Raw genomic sequence first — 17,113 nt, 5'->3', positions numbered from 1 at the left:
TGGCATTCCACAGCAGAACACCCTATTACGATCATTTTTAAGCACCTCCAGAGTACTTCCTACATGGCACATGAATAAAGAAGAACCATTTCTATGAAAGGAGAGCAAATCTCAAATTATGGCACTTTGGCAGCAGTGGGTATTTTTACACTACAAACCAGTTTAAAATTAACATTCCTCTCCCAGGAATCCTGGGGGGTGTAGTTCTGTGGGAATTCTCAACATCCTCATCAAACTACACTTCCCAAGATTCTTCGGGGGAGGCTGTTACAGTCGAACTACCCACAACTATGCCTCAGTTGTGGAAACTTCATGAAAACACAATGCCAGTACTGAAGGTCAATGTAATAGATTTAGTGCACTTACTATAAGGAAAGGTGAATATATATTTTTTTAAAAAAATGACAAATAATAAAGGCACGTATATTGTGTGCATATGAAAAAAGTTTGTGTGCCAGAAGTAATAACTTGCATGATAAAAAATTTACTAGCCTTGCAGGTTGAAACCACAAAGTCCAACTGAACGAGTACAAATAGCTCCCTGCCACAGAATTGGAGAATTGGAAAGGACCCTGAGGATCATCTAGTCCAACCCCCTGCAATGTAGGAATATGCAGCTGCCCCATGCAGGGATCGAACCTGCAACCTTGGCGTTATCAGCACCACGCTCTAACCAACTGAGCTATCCACCTATGGCTTATTTGTGAAACCTGTAGTTCCCTACCAAATCTCAGAATCACTGTAACCCCCTTGGAATACATAGCTCACAATTTGTCAATGTAAGATCCCACATGCTTTTGATTCCTTTCCCTTAAAAAACAAACAAACCCAAGAAAACAAACTGTCATTGCACAAGACAGTATGTCACTCCCGACCGTATCCCTCTAACAAAAAAAAGAACAGATGATGTACTGTTTGTTTTTAGCAGAAGCCTGACAGCTGTGAAAACACTAACAAGGAATTGTATGTTGCTCAGCAAGATTCTTATCCCAGTGCTGTTGTTCTTCCCAAGTGGGATTTGAGTAAAGCACTGGCTAATTTCAGCATGGCATGTGTCTGGAAAGAAAAGGCTGGGCTTATTTGCAAGCGAGGGAAGCATGGGGTGTCATCTCCCCCCCCCTAAAAAAAAAAGAAAGAAAATAAAACCAAAGATAGCATTTCCTATACAAAAAACTCCTCTTTTATTCTGACCTGTTCTGTGTAAGGAAATTACTTGACAGGAAATCTTCATACTAACCTTCCCCAACCTGGTGCCCCTTCATATGTTATGTTATGTTATACTACAACTATCATCAGCACCTGCTAGCACAGCCACTGATGGAAGATGTAGTACATACAGCAACATTTGGGAGGGAGGCAGGGAGGCAGGTTCTGCTTCCAGTGCATATCTAGTTATTAAACCCCCAGAACAGCTGGGCAAAAAAAAATTGGCCTTATTCGTTTTTCCTTTTCACTTTTGTTTCTTGACAAGATTATTCTGAATGTTGCCAGTTTGAGCAGGGAACAGCACATTTAAAATGTGCATTTCTGAAGTCTGCAGAAGACAGAAAGGGCGTGTGAGAGACCAAGAGGAATAAATATCCTTTGGTACTGGGATTAAAGCTCATGGGTAGTTTCCTCGTTAAAAGTGGGAATGGTTTTGCAAGCACAAGAGGCAATGTTAAGTTTGTTACAATGGTAGAGGAGTACGACAGAAGCATGTAATCCTCTGAGTTTGGTTGGAAACCCACAAGGCGGCAGCACATCTATGCCCACAGACACAGCAAAACTGGAGCGACACATAGCCTGAACCTCTGGTAAAAACAAAATGCCACCATTGGCAATTAATTCTTTACGGGTAAGAGCAGTGGGACTGCTCTTAAGACTTGGTAGGCTTTCACCAGAGGTTCCGACTGTGCCTTGTCCCTAATCATCTTCTCACTGTTGCAATATATTTTGCATTGAAAGTCAAGCCTTGCAGGCTGGAAGTGGCAAGAAGGCCTATGTGCACAGCCTTTGTAAACTGGAAATAAACCAGAAGTGTTTATTTCATATGGTGCAAGAGAGGAGACTAAAAATGAAAGCTCCCCATTTCACAAGGTAAAACATGCCCGGGCACTGACCCAACGCAGTAGTAGATGTGGCAAAAAAAATCAGCCTGGAATTCCTTGGGTCAGGCAATAAGAATACTGCTACAGCTCTTCGCCACATTTAGTTTCTTTGTTTAGCGTAATAGCTCAAGAACTTTCTTTGAAGGGTAGTGATAGCTAGACGATACTTGGGCTCAGTGGCTTTTGATGAGTGGTGGATGCTAGCAGATTGCAAAGGCAGCAGAGATTTGAAAGTTTTAATTTCAGGAAATTAATTACAAAAGGGTTGGGATCATATTGCACCTCTCCCTGTTCCTTGCATTGACACACTTCTGCAAACATTCCATGCCTCTTGCAAACATTCCATGGCAAAATCTCTGGCATGTCTTACTAGACTAGAGCATAGTCAGTGAAGGACACAGAAGTATGGGAGCTTGCAGCTGGCTTGCAACAGCAGGGGAAGATCTAAGGGGAAGTTGTTTGGTTTTGCGGGGGTTGGCTGAGGTAGGTTTCAATGATGCACCTCCCAAGGGGAGGAATCATTCAAAGGTTGTTATGTAAACTTGCTGTGAAGTGAAACTCTGTGGGCTTAAAAAAAATTCTACAAAGGAAGTGGCAAAGAGGGAGCTTCACAGCATTATTGTATTAGGAGGGCCTGAGTCAAAAGGTAAAAGGTAAAGGACCCCTGGACGGTTAAGTCCAGTCAAAGGTGACTATGGGGTTGCGACACTCATCTCACTTTCAGGCCAAGGGAGCCGGCAAAGGTCTACAGAAAGCTTTCTGGGTCATGTGGCCAGCATGACTAAACCGCTTCTGGCGCAACAGAACACCGTGACGGAAACCAGAGCGCCTGGAAACGCGCCAATTATGTTTTCATTAATCAGGCATAGTTATTAGGCCTCAGGATAAACGTCTGCTGTGCCCAAGCACTGAGAGGTATGGCCTTGAAACTCAACAATACTATACCGCGAGAAAATAGATCAAGAAAAACATTTTTAAAGAGATTAGGAAAAGGAAGTATCCGTGCTGTGCTCTCAAGTAAAAAAAAAAAAAAAGGACACTCAGAATTTCAAAAACACATTTTAACTTCCAGAAATTTACAGCAACAATAAAGAATGAGGAAGATATATTGACAGGCATGGCAATAATCAATTAACAAAGACTGTACCACTTTTTAAAAAAGAATTGTTAATTGTACGTAAGCCTTTTTCTCTCTATCTTTATAGTGCAGAAGGACCCATTTTGTGTTACCAAAAGTCAAACAGAATTAACTAAGCAAATAAAGGCTGCACAGACTCAGTTAAATGGTATTTAGGCTCTTTTAAAAGTTTGTGCAAAATGGAACTGTGGCTCCTAAGACCTAATGGGGCTTAGTGATTAAGAGAATGAGCTGTGATGATCCCACCAAGCTGCCACATAACAGACGCATCTGTAACAGGAAGAAGGATACTAGCCTGTCTTACAGGGTAGTTGTAAGCATTCATTGAGAATGTATGTGAAACCCTTTAACCCTTGAGAGGAAATGCTAAGTAAATGCTAACCACCAACAAATATGCAGCTATTCAAGCAACTATTCATATCATTGAAGAATTGCCTCCTCAAAACACCACCTGTCATATTTTCTGCTCCAAGTGAGTTCTATTAACCTCTAGCCATACACCTCCGAGTCCTTTGAACTGTTAACCTCCTTCCTAAGTTTCACTGTCTGTGGGCAGCTCCTTCCCTACAGATTGCAAGGGGATGCTAACCCTGTAAGACGAGTTTGCAAGAAATTAATTTTAATAAGGTCGAAAGTACAACCCTCGCCTGTGGGTCTGCTGCTTCTTTAGCAACAATGCCTTACCCAGTCAAGGTCATGGCTGGTGACTGGGCACCGATAGCAGTGGTTTCAGTGCACTGCTGCTTAGCTAGAAGCACTCAGCCTCAACTGGTGGGCAACACTGCACAACAACAGTCTACGGGTTCAGCCCCACAGACACAAAAGGACCATCCCTCCTCACAACTAAGCCTCTTTCAGAAAAGTCACTTGGCAGTCTTCATCTGCTGTTGGACAAGAGCAGCTGCCTCAATACTTAAAACTGGAATTTTATCCCTGCTCTCCCATTCAGGTCCTGTATACCTGAAGGAGCGTCTCCACCCCCATCGTTCAGCCCGGACACTGAGGTCCAGCACCGAGGGCCTTCTGGCAGTTTCCTCACTGTGAGAAGTGACGTTACAGGGAACCAGGCAGAGGGCCTTCTCGGTAATGGCACCCGCCCTGTGGAACGCCCTCCCATCAGATGTCAAGGCAATAAGCAACTACGGTATCTTACTCCTAAAAGACATCTGAAGTCAGCCCTGTTTAGGGAAGTTTTTAATGTTTAATGCTGTACAGTGGTGCCTCGACTTACGAAGGCGATCCGTTCCGCGGCGCTCTTTGTAAGTCGAAACCTTCGGATGTCAAAGCGTCCATTTTACGCATGTGCGAAGTGCAATTTTGTGCTTTGCGCATGCGCAGACCGCACACACCGCTTCTGTGCAGGTGCAGAACGTGCAAACGGCGAAAAGACTTCCGGGTTTGCCGACTTTGAAAGTCGAAACCTTCGGAAGTCGAGGCATTCGGAAGTCGAGGTACCACTGTATTGTGTTTTTCATATTCGGTTGGGAGCCGCCCAGAGTGGCTGGGGAAACCCAGCCAGGTGAGCGGGATATAAATAAAAAATTAATAAAAAATTAATTTAACTAATTATCCCTGTAATGTGGCATTCTCTTTGCACCCCACACTCACATTCCTAAAAACATACATGAAGCACAGAAGCTTCTGCCAATACAGACAATGTACGAAAGGTATTTTTGGATCAGCACAGATAACTGTAAAAGGCAAACTTAGGGCATATCTACATTAACCGCTAAGATGTATTGCACCTTATTCATTGTGGCTTCCCAAACAATTCCTGGAAAATGTGGTACAGTGAGGCTGCTGGTTGCTAGAGATCCTTAGCCTTCTCTATCCCTCCCAAACTGCAGTTCCCAGAGTTCCCTGGAGAAGGGGATAACTACTACACAAGTTTCAGTCTAAGTACGTAGCACAGATCAGCATCCTAGCAGTAGAACTCTATAGAGATTGGTTTCATTGTTCATAAGGAACACATGCTAAAGAAAAACAGATTATTATTTTTTATTTCTGGTAGTTTTTATTTACATGGAGTTAGAAGATCAACACCATCCTGCATATTGAATGGTAATATTACATCTTGCAAGTTCATGTACGTCCAGGAACTGGAAACAGTATTGTGAACCTGACAGTTTTACTCTGGGGAAACGTCTGGAGAATATAAAGATTGACATAAAGATGTTCATCTCTCTTGGTAGAAAAGCAAATCAGTATACTTCACTTAAAGTGCATCGTTATTATTTTGATTATTATCTACCCTTCATCATCAGGTTCCAGGGCAGGTTACAACCATTTAAAATTCCGTATGTAAAACGAATTGCAAGAACAGGGTAGGTCCTGAATACATACATCTCATGTATCAACAGCCAGGGTAAAGAGATGATGATGGTGGTGATTTAGCATTTATATGCTGCGTGTCTGACTGGGTTGCCGCAGTGACTCTTGAGCAGCTTCCAACAAACTATAAAACCACAGAAAACATCACACCCATCGAAAGGCAAGCCCTTGACCTATTACAGATCTGTAGCCAAACAACTGTCTAGTTGGTTTCAAGTCAATCTACGGCAGGCATCCCCAAACTGCGGCCCTCCAGATGTTTTGGCCTACAACTCCCATGATCCCTAGCTAAGAGGACCAGTGGTCAGGGATGATGGGAATTGTAGTCCAAAACATCTGGAGGGCCGAAGTTTGGGGATGCCTGATCTACGGCATCCATTCTCTCCTCTCCATCACCCTCTCGGCATAGGTGAGACGCAGTGTTCCACAGCTTTGAAAGCCAGAGTTCCCAGATCCTGACCCACATACAATGCCTCTTGGCTTTATCAGACTGACAGTATGCAGCCCAGAGCACGACTGTTTTTGGACTACAACACCCATCACCCCTAGCTAGCAGGACCAATGGTCAGGGATGATGGGAGTTGTAGTCCAGTAACAGCTGAGGACCCAAGTTGGAGAAACACTGTTTATAGAATGGGACGGCACGCTGCATTGCTAGGGTCATAAACCCTAGGCTAACTGCGACACGAAGTTAAAATTAATGGGGTTAAGCAGGCCTAAATCTGTGCTGGATTTAGGCCTCTCATCTCATATCTTCATTAGCAACATTGGGGAGGGGGGTGTTTCCCGCTACCCCACCCATTGTTCTTGCAAGCCTTGCAAGTGACTGCAGGAGAGGGTCACTGAGTGAAATCACAGGGGGTGTTTTTCTAGGTCTGAAGTGGAACTGTGACACTCCCTTGTTCTTTTTGCTATTGAATGCTGCATGTCATTTAATCTTGTTTTATTTACAGTATTGAAATGTGGTTATTTTGTATATTGTTTTTGTTTTGCTATGTTATTCTGAAATTGCTATCGCGTTATTTTGCTATGTTATGAAAGTTTTTGCAATGTTTGCTTGAAATGTATCTGTTTCTTTGTTGTAAGCAGCTTTGAGCAGAGAGCCGGGGGGGGGGGGGGAGCGGAATACAAATATAGTGAACGAATGAATGAATCTTACTGACCCTAAACTGCTCCAGCAACAAACACCGTCCACATTAGATCCAAAGGAACTCCTGCCTATTCGTTCACCTTCTTGGCAACAGCATATAGAAAATGCTGCTATTAAACATATGAGTTGCTGAAATACCAACCACAATTTTCACCCAACATACTGATTACATACAACTTGCTCTGATAACACACACACAGAGGGCGGAGGGAGAACACAATTCTCTTTTAATTTAGACTTTTTCAAAAACTGGACACCCACAATTCTAGGTGTTGTCCTCTTTAGAAATGGCAAGGCTTTTTACATTTGCAAGCAAGTTCATTGCCTGCACAGGTCAACCAACAACATTATGTAAACTAACTAGCCAAGCAGCTTGCAAATTGCAAGAGAGGTTATGAATAGGACTGCATAACTACCAAGGTATTTGGCAGGTTGTCCACAATTTCTTAATTACCTTTGATGAACAGCTGTTAATTGTCAGGACAGCTTATATATGTTCTGCCTAACCAGACCTATAATTTAGCTACCTATATTTTAGCTATGTAAATTTGTTTTCAAACTTTAACAAAATATAACGGTGTTTTGTTTCTCAACTGTTTTGTGGATTTCAACTGTGGTTTATCTACAATTTCATTTGTACACTTGCTTAGGCAGCTCTTCCATCAAGGTTATATACATATTCTAATAAATAAAATAACAATTTCATTAGAGTCGGCTAGACCCAAAGCAAATGCAGCTTCCCTTGGAAAGAAGGCAAAAAAAGACACACACTTTTTTCTGTAATGGATCTTTTAACATTTACACAAATACACTGACTGCAGCTAGTGGGATTCATGTTGTGTTACTTACTGTTCCACAAGATTTGGGGCCCCCGTGGAAAAGCGCGCAAGCCATTCTCACGACCTCTGCTTCCATCTTCCTCACGCCCGGGAATATATCTGGATGAAGCGGGTTACTCCATGCAAATTCCTCATAAACCTTCAGGGAGAAAAATGGCACAGGTGAGATCGCTCCTCCAAAGTAAACCCTGAAAAGGTGACGCTACACTGTGCTTTTTACATACAAGAGAAAGTCACCTCGCTCCCCATCCATCAAACTTGATTGGTTTCGGAGAAATCGCAGAAGGACACTGTGGAGTTTTCTCTGCTATAAAGTTTGTCCCAGAATGCTTTGCACACTCTCACCGATCATATCATCCAAACACCAAATTCTAATGCCGCAGAAGCTTTGAATAGGAGTTACGTCTCATGTGATGGCAGCTGTGTGAAGCGATGAGTGGAGCTATGCTTGCTGGCCTCAACCTCACAGACACTACCTGTTTCACCACCAACATCCACACCTTGGCTGCAAAGTCTGAAGCAGGGACCCCTAGGCTAAATCACGTGAGAAGCCTACATGCACACACTGAGGCGGCTTCCCACCCAAGGCATGGAGAGGGGTAGGGCCAGGTGGCAAAATGCAGCAGAGGAGCAGAACCTATCAGAGGCGGGGCCAGGAAGGCCATGTGACCTGGGCTTCAAACTCAAAGGGGGCCTCAAAGGTAGGCCCTTGCTCTTTTGGGGGGAATTGTGGGCAAGTTTCGCCACTTGCTCTTGAGCTCATCAGACAAAACATGACAAACATGCTCATCTTAGAGCTGCAAATCGAAGCAAATAAAATATGTGATTTGACAAAATACTTTTTGCTACCAGATACAGGTTTTATCAAATTTCAGAGTTTAAAATGTTCACAAATATTAAGACAAATATATCTGTTCCGATGGCGCGTGGTTTGACTGCAGTGAACTCAGATCGGCCAATTATATAAACAAAGCGCTACCAATCAGTGGCTGTTGTTGGGTCGAGTGCATGTTGAAAGGTGGAGAACTGTAATATTTTCACGCCTCCCTCTTCTTTTGGTGCCTTGTTTTATTTCCAAGTGTTGCCATCCATTCCTATTGTGGCTGGGGGCCTTGAAACCTAGAAACAGCCCAGGGTGACTCTGGATCTCTGAGGGGGGCCTGCAGAGGAGTAAGGGAGCAAGCACAGCCCTGCCCTTCTCCCGCAATTCTAATCACATGAGGCTCAGGTGCCTCTACAGAGCTAGCGTGACATTTCTTCCTACTTATTTTCTGTGACAGAAGGAAAACAAGTTGAAAAAGAGAGACATATGACTGTCTGGGAGTCAAACAGACTATTGAACACCTTTTTCAACAAGCCTTTTAATCAGAGATTTTGTATCCCGACCTGAGGCTTGAAATTCTTTTTATGCGTGCTTTTATTGCAGAAACGCTCAGGTTTGTTTCATGGAAAGCAACTCTTGATAAAATAATTTACGGTAAGTAAATTCCTTGTAAACTGGCTGTGGCAGAGGCAGGGACAGTCTACCAACCTCTTCCCTACAATTCCTATCTCCATTGGGTATTGGGGGGGGGGATAAGCTTAACTGAATTAATGCTTGGAAGTCACAGCATGTGGTAGCAAAACCACGCCTTACAATTATGAGCAAGACACATTAATACATTTGAAATGATTCACAGGGCATAAATTCAGGGGAATTTCTGCTTCCAATTCCAATGTGTGTGATGCCTAACCAGTACAACTACTTCACTGGCCTGCCTGAACCTCACTTATTCACAAGTGGGGTGAGGTTTTTTTTCCTTGTCACAATTTGCTTTCCACTTCACATTCCTTCCTGTTCCATCAAAACAGAATGCCACATTACAGGGGTAATTAGTTATCCTTATTATTTAATTTGTAGATCGCCCTTCACCGGAAGAGAGCACAGGGCAGTGCTTCATTTAAAATACGTCATTAAAAAAAATAAAAAATTACACACGTGCATTCAACAAACCGAAGTATAAACATATAGCTATTACCACACTGAATTACCTTCACAAGCAGATTCGTGAGTTTCTGATCCCCGCTGTATACTGTCCCAGACACTTTCCCTTCTTCCCAGTTTACTTCACCTGAAAGCACGGAGACAAGAAACTGCCTGTCATATTTAAAAGCACTTTGCCGATCAAAACTGCAGTTGATTGTTCACACAACAGTCTATGGAGACAACATTAAAACTACAGTCTAGCGCAGAGCTGGGGAACCTTTACTCTGCATGCAAAATTAGGCCCAGCAGGTCTCCCTTTCTGACCCACAAGGCTGTTTTTTTTCCCTAAGTCACACCCACCTGCCGCTCGCCTGACATCATATCAGGCGTTGGGCAGGTAAAAACAAGGCAATGTGGGGTTTTAAGACACCCTTAGTCATAGACAACTATCAGCAGATAGCAAAGGGTTTTTTTAAGCACTGGCAAATAGCCTTTCTCTTTAACTATTGTTAAAAAGCAATAATTAACCATGGAACTGTAAAATTATTATTGTTTAATTTTACTGTTTACTATTGGATTCTAATGGATTATTGAATATTGATTTACTTGATATAAGTGGAAATAAATTTAAAAATTGTCCAGTAGCACCTTAGAGACCAACTAAGTTTGTTCTGGGTATCTGAAGAAGTGTGCATGCACACAAAAGCTTATACAGTGGTACCTCTACTTACGAATGTTTCTACTTACGAATGGAGCTCCATCCGCCATCTTGGATGCGGTTTAGATAGGATATTTTCTACTTATGAATTTTTAGATAGGGTTGCTTCTACTTACGAATTTTTTCTCCCAATGCATTCCTATGGGATTTGACTTATAATTTTTTTCGACTTACAAATGTGTGTTTGGAACGCATTAAATTCGTAAGTAGAGGTACCACTGTACCCAGAACAAACTTAGTTGGTCTCTAAGGTGCTACTGGACAATTTTTTACTTTTTAAATTTATTTCAACTGCATCAGACCAACACGTCTACCTACCTGAATCTTGATATAAGTGGTTTGTTTTAAAATTATTGTGACTTTTATATTGGATCAGATGGTTATTACTAATGTTTGTTGTTTTATTGTGTTTTTATATGTGTTGCTTTATATATGTTTATATGTGCAAGGAGATAAATAGGTACCATTGTGGCGGGAAGGTAAAGGTTTCTGCCATAGTGTTCCGTTGCACCAGCTCCCTTGGCCTGAAAGCGAGATGAGTGCCGCAACCCCATAATCGCCTTTGACTGGACTTAACCATCCAGAGATCCTTTACCTTTTACCTGTATGTGTTGGAAGCCACTCAGAGTGGCTGGGGCAACCCAACCAGATGGGCGGGGTATAACTAACAATATTATTATTAATAATATCATTATTATTACTACTATTACTACGGTATTACAACAGCAGGTGGCAGGAATTCATGCTCCAGAGGGGACCCAAACTTATAATAATATATTTCTGGAAGAGAGAAATGTCCAACACTTGTGAAAAATACATGGCAAGGAGAAAGCATGAAAACCAGGTTTTACACCCCTCCAAACAGGAGCTCTCCAAACTTTCTAAGTCAAGTTCATATTTCCTCATGCAACTAACAACATTACTTTGTTCTTATGAGACAGTGGCAGGGTTTTTATTTTGTACTCTTCTCCAAGAACTATCCTTCCACCATTAATTGAGAACGAAGGCTGAGTATTTGTAACACACAGCAATTTGCTGCTGCTTATTAATTAACATTGGCACTGGAGCAGAGCAGATGCTGAAACTGATTGACACGTGCCAGTCTGCATTCAGACTCATACCCATAGAGCTGTATTCTTTCATCTTCTTCAGCACATCTGGTTGGCTCAAGCCTTTTGCTGGCAGGATTTTGACATAACCCGTTTTATCTTGCAAGAAACTTAAGGTTTTGGCCATATCTTCCATAGTCTTATTCATCTGTTTCTTTATCTGTTAGGATAGATGAGCACACACGCAAATATAATATGAACAGATTCTAATCATCATGGGGATAATATAATTGCAAATTCCTTGCAAAAAAAAAAAATAGTTCAAGCCTTGAGTTCAATTTTAAACAAGTTGACCTCTTTTCGCAGCTTTGCTTTTAATTCCCACAACCCCCACCCCAAAGCATCAAATGATAAAGAGCAATAAATATGTTTCCTCCTTGCAAATTAAATAGGTAAGTAGCTCAATGCTTAAAAACTTACCATAGTACCAATAAAGGGCAATTTGCGTAAAACTCTGAAGAACCACTTTTTAGATCGTGCTGTTAAACCTAGAAAGAAAACATTTTTAAAAAATTATTCAGCCCCAAAGTTTCCAAATGTAATTTTCTTTTATTTGCCAGGGTAGAGAAGATTCCCTGCTTCTTGAGTACAGAAGGCTTCCTGCTTCAGAAAGCTGCCTTCCACCCATCTTGCATGCTTACCTGCACTGCCCTCTAGCCATCAAAGTTCCCAGCAATTTGTTGCCAAGACCTTTGCACTGCCTCTACTGATCCCAAGCACATCTTTGGGAACTGCGAAACCCTGCATGTACACAGGAGAAGGCTGGCATACACGAAACTCTGACATGCGAAGCTTCCCCAGATGCTCTTAAGACCAGAAAGGTAAAGGTAAAGGGACCCCTGACCATTAGGTCCAGTCGTGACCGACTCTGGGGTTGCGCGCTCATCTTGCATTATTGGCCGAGGGAGCCGGCGTATAGCTTCCAGGTCATGTGGCCAGCATGACAAAGCCGCTTCTGGCAAACCAGAGCAGCACATGGAAATGCCGTTTACCTTCCCGCTGTAGCGGTTCCTATTTATCTACTTGCATTTTGACATGCTTTCGAACTGCTAGGTTGGCAGGAGCTGGGACCAAGCAACGGGAGCTCACCCCGTCACAGGGATTCGAACCGCCGACCTTTTGATCAGCAAGCCCTAGGCTCAGTGGTTTAACCACAGCGCCACCTGGGTCCCTCAAGACCAGGAAGGACAGGGATATAAATGAACTGCTAGCATGTCTGCAACACAGGCAAATGCCCGTCTTGGCACTGTCTGTTTTGCAAAGCTGGAAATGCTTTGAAGCCTTCTGAATTCCTGTCTGCACATAGCAATGGGGGGTGGGGAATAAACTCAACCCAGAAGCTTATTGATGGAATGAACACAGAAAACAGCTCGGAACACATTTGGGCATGTGCTGTAGGAAAAATGTGAATACCAACAAAGGGGTGCAGAATCTAACGTGGGGGGGGGGGACGGGGACCAGGCTTTTGTGCTAAACTAAGAACCAACTTGTTGCCTGTGTTATCAAACATGTCTATATTTAAAATGCTACCTTTCTTTTCTCCATCAAGCTTTGAGGACACACACAGGTATCAAGACCTATCATACCCTACAACAGAGAGTATAAAATTTCTTCAATACCATAACCCTGAACTGCAGAGGGGCTGGCTAATTTATGAATTTGTTGCATTTGAGTATGTAACTTGTGCACTCTCTATATATATAGAACTTTATTTGGTGAGCCTATTCTACAACATCCAACTCTGAACATTTTCGAGCCAGCTGTTCGAAACGAAACCAGTTTAGCCTTTTATTTCTAAAAGTATTTATATACGGCCCAGTCACGTTAAGCATCAAGGCAGTGGGCATCATAACAAAATCATAAAGCAATGTGGGAGTCCCAAGGGCTATATAGAGAAGAAGCCCCTGCATCTGTGGTACCCAACCCCTGGAATAAAACATTACAGAAATGGACCTGAGTGAGCCTCAAGCTCACACACTCCCATCTCCCCTGGCTGACCCATATGAAATTTGAAAGCTTTCATTTCTGTTTCAGATCAGCTACAGCTTGCTCATGCAAGGTAAAGGTAAAGGGACCCCTGCCCATTAGGTCCAGTCGTGACCGACTCTGGGGTTGCAGCGCTTATCTCACTCTATTGGCCGAGGGAGCCAGCATGTGGCCAGAATGACTAAGCCGCTTCTGGCGAACCAGAGCAGCACACGGAAACGCCGTTTACCTTCCCACCAGAGTGGTACCTATTTGTCTACTTGCACTTTGACATGCTTTCGAACTGCTAGGTTGGCAGGAGTTGGGACTGAGCAACAAGAGCTTACCCCGTTGCGGGGATTCGAACCACCGACCTTCTGATCAGCAAGCCCTAGGCTCTGTGGTTTAACCCACAGCGCCACCCACGTCCCATGCTCATGCATCTAAACCTGAGCGAACTGTGGTTATCCTTAACTCTGATTATGGACACAAGCCAACTCCAAACTAGGCTGGCTTGTTTCCACTAATATTAAGGTTAAACACAGTTTAAGATTTGGACAACACACCAAACTCTGGTTAGTCTTAAAAAGAAATGGAAACTTCTGCTTTGCTCCTTGCAGCTGCACTGGAGGAGAAGCCAAGCTCTCGTAAATTATAGTTTAGTATTAGGGCCAAACACAGCCATAGATTTGGAAATAAAATAAGGTGAAGAGTTAGTTGGGACTTTCTAACCTCATCTCTTTGCTACCACGAAGGTCAGGGGCTTTTAAAAATGAAATCCTGTTTGAAGAGCATCATTCTACGCAAATGCAGTGGAACCCCCCCCCCCCCCAAAAATTCCTCACACCAGAGACACATAGCACTTACTTTCTCGTTGGAAGAGGAACCTGTGTAGCCAAACAACCAGGAGGGTAGCACCAATTGTGGATGTTACCAGTTGCCAGGGCTCAGCCCCAGCACACTTTGCATTCACGGCATTTCTTGTTTCGTTTAAATATTGCAGAAGGATTTCCTTGTAAGGAACGACTGCATCCTAGAAAAGAAGACAAAGAACCCATGAGGCAGAGGGCAAGGCCAAGGCAGAATGAACAAATGTGGCTGGAAAGTGAGGTCGATTTATTTGCTAAGTGTGTTTTAGCCCCACCTTCCCATTCAAAGAAATGCCCAAGGCAGTTTTACCATCAAAGCAAAAGTAACACCAACAATAAAATACAAAAAATAAAATCAAGAAGAAAAGAGGCAGCAAATAAACACATCAATTTGCATGTCAGAGAGGTGGCATTTAAAAACCAGGGAGGCGGCAAATTGAGTTACCAAGAGCCAAAGGAAGATAGATAATTTCATAACACTTTGGTTCAATTTTATCTTGTTTGTAGGTAAGGAGGGCTTTAGGATTCTGCTTTTGATTTTAGTTACAATTACTGAATCTGGATTACAGCCCTAACAAACGATTATACACCTGTGGTTTTTGTGTTTAAAGAAATTGTTATTGTATACTTTGCAGTTTCTTTTGTGTATAGATAAGAATGACTGTTTGTTTGACAATGCAGGATGCCCGCAGGATAGCTCAGTCGGTAGAGCATGAGACTCTTAATCTCAGGGACATGAGTTCGAGCCCCACATTGGGCAAAAAGATTCCCGCATTGCAGGGGTTTAGACTAGATGAGCCTCGTGGTCGCTTCCAACTCGACAATACTATTGTTCTAAAGTTCTCAGCTACAATATTTGTGTATCAGGAAAACGAATAAAAATTATTTACCGCAAAAATGAACAGACAAAATCCTTGCTCGGCGATAAGTGATGTTGCACAGAGGTGAGAGTCATCAAAGAGGGGCGAGGTGGGCTTTTCTCAGCAGGAGGTTCCAAGGTCAAGAAGTGGCCACAACAAAAGCACAACTCAGATATTGAGGGAGATGCAAAAAAGAGCCTCCCTGGGAAATCTTTGGGAGAATTTTGGCTCAAATGGGTGGACAGCTCTGAAGGTAACTTTGTCCCAAACCATTTAGCATAGGGTTGGGGAACCTGTGGTCTTCCAGATGTTGCTGGACTACAACTCCCATCATCCCTGACCATGGGCTATGTTTGTTGCACAAAAGCACCAAACCAACCTCAATTGCACAGAATGAATCCTACCTGAAAACAGCAACCCTCTCCATCATTCCCCATTAATCCAAAATAAGAACCACCAGCGCACAGGGATAAATCCATGTTTACTGTCTCCCACTAAATCTAACCGGTGTTTGCTGTTCTTGAGACTGTGTATTTTGTAACTGCTTTCTTCAACCACCCAAGATTTCCTCAGGGTAAGTTCTCCCTGTGTAAGTTATAAATTGCAGCTCAACAGCAACACGGAACACCTTCCTTCAAAGTTAGCCTCCCATTCATTTCCACGGGGCTGCCTTGCACCGCAACTTTTGAATGGCATCAATGGACAATGCAGGAATTGCCATATCAGCTTGAGGTCCCAGAACTTTAGCCCCACAAAGGAAAACTCTGGAATGCACAGCTCCTTAAACACAAGCTTCCTTTGTTTTTCCTAACATTTTTTGTTGTAAGTAGAAGGCAGGGAAAGACCTCTGCTGTAGTAAATGCACTGGAGTTCGCGTCTCCGCTCCTCCACATGCAGCAGCTGGGTGACCTTGGGCTAGTCACACTTCTCTGAAGTCTCTCAGCCCCACCCACCTCACAGGGTGTCTGTTGTAGGGGAGGAGGGAAAAGGAGATTGTTAGCAGCTTTGAGACTCCTTCGGGTAGTGATAAAGCGGGATATCAAATCCAAACTCTTCTTCTTCTGAAGCAAGGAGCCTTTCCAGTCTCAATCTCAATACTTGCTGAATGTTGCTTCCTACCATTTCCCCTTTCCCACCTCACTGTGTAACATAGCTGCCAAGTTTTCCCTTTTCTCGCGAGGAAGCCTATTCAGCATAATGGAATTTCCCTTAAAAAAGGGGATAACTTGGCAGCTATGCTGTGTAACCGTGAGCCCATACCCCTTAAAGAAACCAACCCTTAATATTTCAAATTCACAGTTGCGGTCCTAAGATTCCCCCCTCCCTTTGTCAACCATGTCTGTTGTATCCAACTCCCACGCTCTTAAAGCCGCGCTGCGGAAAATACAAATTTTCACGGCTGCACTCTGCTCCTCAGACCTGTTCTTCCACATCCAACCTTTGAAACCTTCTTCTGAGCAAGGTCCCTGCCAAGGTGTGGTGATTTTGCCTTAATTGAAATGCACAATAGCAGAATGCAATGAGTAAGCCTGTGGAATCCTGCTTGTGGAAGTTGCATAGGCCACTATAGGAAGCAAAATGCCGGGCTGGAGATGCCTTTGGTCTGATTCAAATAAGCTTTTATTTTGCAATAATAATAATAACAATAATAATGTTTTCTTATTTGTATGCTGCTCATCTAACTGGGTTGCCCCAGCCACTCTGGGCAGCTTGCAACATATATAAAACATAATAAAACATTACACATTTTAGGGCCATCCACATCATGAATGCAATTAACATTTGCAACCCCAGAAGTGGAGAAGACGGGAAGTTATAGACAATAATGTGTCTAGGTGCCTGACACATTTATTAACTAGCAACTTCTGATAACTGATGCCACGACAACACAGTGGGCCTACATGGAGCCACAGAACGGTTTTATTCAAAGGTGAAATCATTTGAATTGCGGGAAGAGTACAGAGGGATAACTAATATGAGACACATCACTGGGGAGGGGAGAGAGACTCCCTACTCTGTTGCATTATTGTAACCAGATATGCCAAGATAGTTCCATTGGTTTGAGTGTGGTGCTGATA

At 43.0% G+C, this 17,113-nt stretch overlaps 1 protein-coding gene and 1 non-coding gene across 3 annotated transcripts in view; both read right to left on the bottom strand.

Annotated features, from left to right (window-relative positions):
* The window catches only part of SGPL1 (sphingosine-1-phosphate lyase 1), a 37,335-nt gene that overhangs the window by 11,361 nt on the left and 8,861 nt on the right, over positions 1–17,113 (bottom strand). For both annotated transcript variants that reach the window (XR_009557618.1, XM_035138700.2), the window contains exons 2-6: positions 14,174–14,339; positions 11,762–11,829; positions 11,354–11,501; positions 9,580–9,659; positions 7,559–7,687 (exon numbers count right to left, since the gene is read on the bottom strand). Coding sequence is in view for 1 of the 2 variants with exons in the window: in XM_035138700.2 (XP_034994591.1) it covers positions 7,559–7,687; positions 9,580–9,659; positions 11,354–11,501; positions 11,762–11,829; positions 14,174–14,339 (591 nt within the window). In the remaining variant the exon portion in view is untranslated. The remainder of the gene's footprint in view (positions 1–7,558; positions 7,688–9,579; positions 9,660–11,353; positions 11,502–11,761; positions 11,830–14,173; positions 14,340–17,113) is intronic.
* TRNAI-GAU (transfer RNA isoleucine (anticodon GAU)) lies at positions 619–697 on the bottom strand. The gene has a single exon. It is a non-coding gene; the product is annotated as a tRNA-Ile (tRNA).

Source organism: Zootoca vivipara, chromosome 5 (assembly GCF_963506605.1).
Source record: "Zootoca vivipara chromosome 5, rZooViv1.1, whole genome shotgun sequence".
Taxonomy (NCBI): domain Eukaryota; kingdom Metazoa; phylum Chordata; class Lepidosauria; order Squamata; family Lacertidae; genus Zootoca; species Zootoca vivipara.
This window is presented reverse-complemented; position numbering and strand designations above follow the sequence as displayed.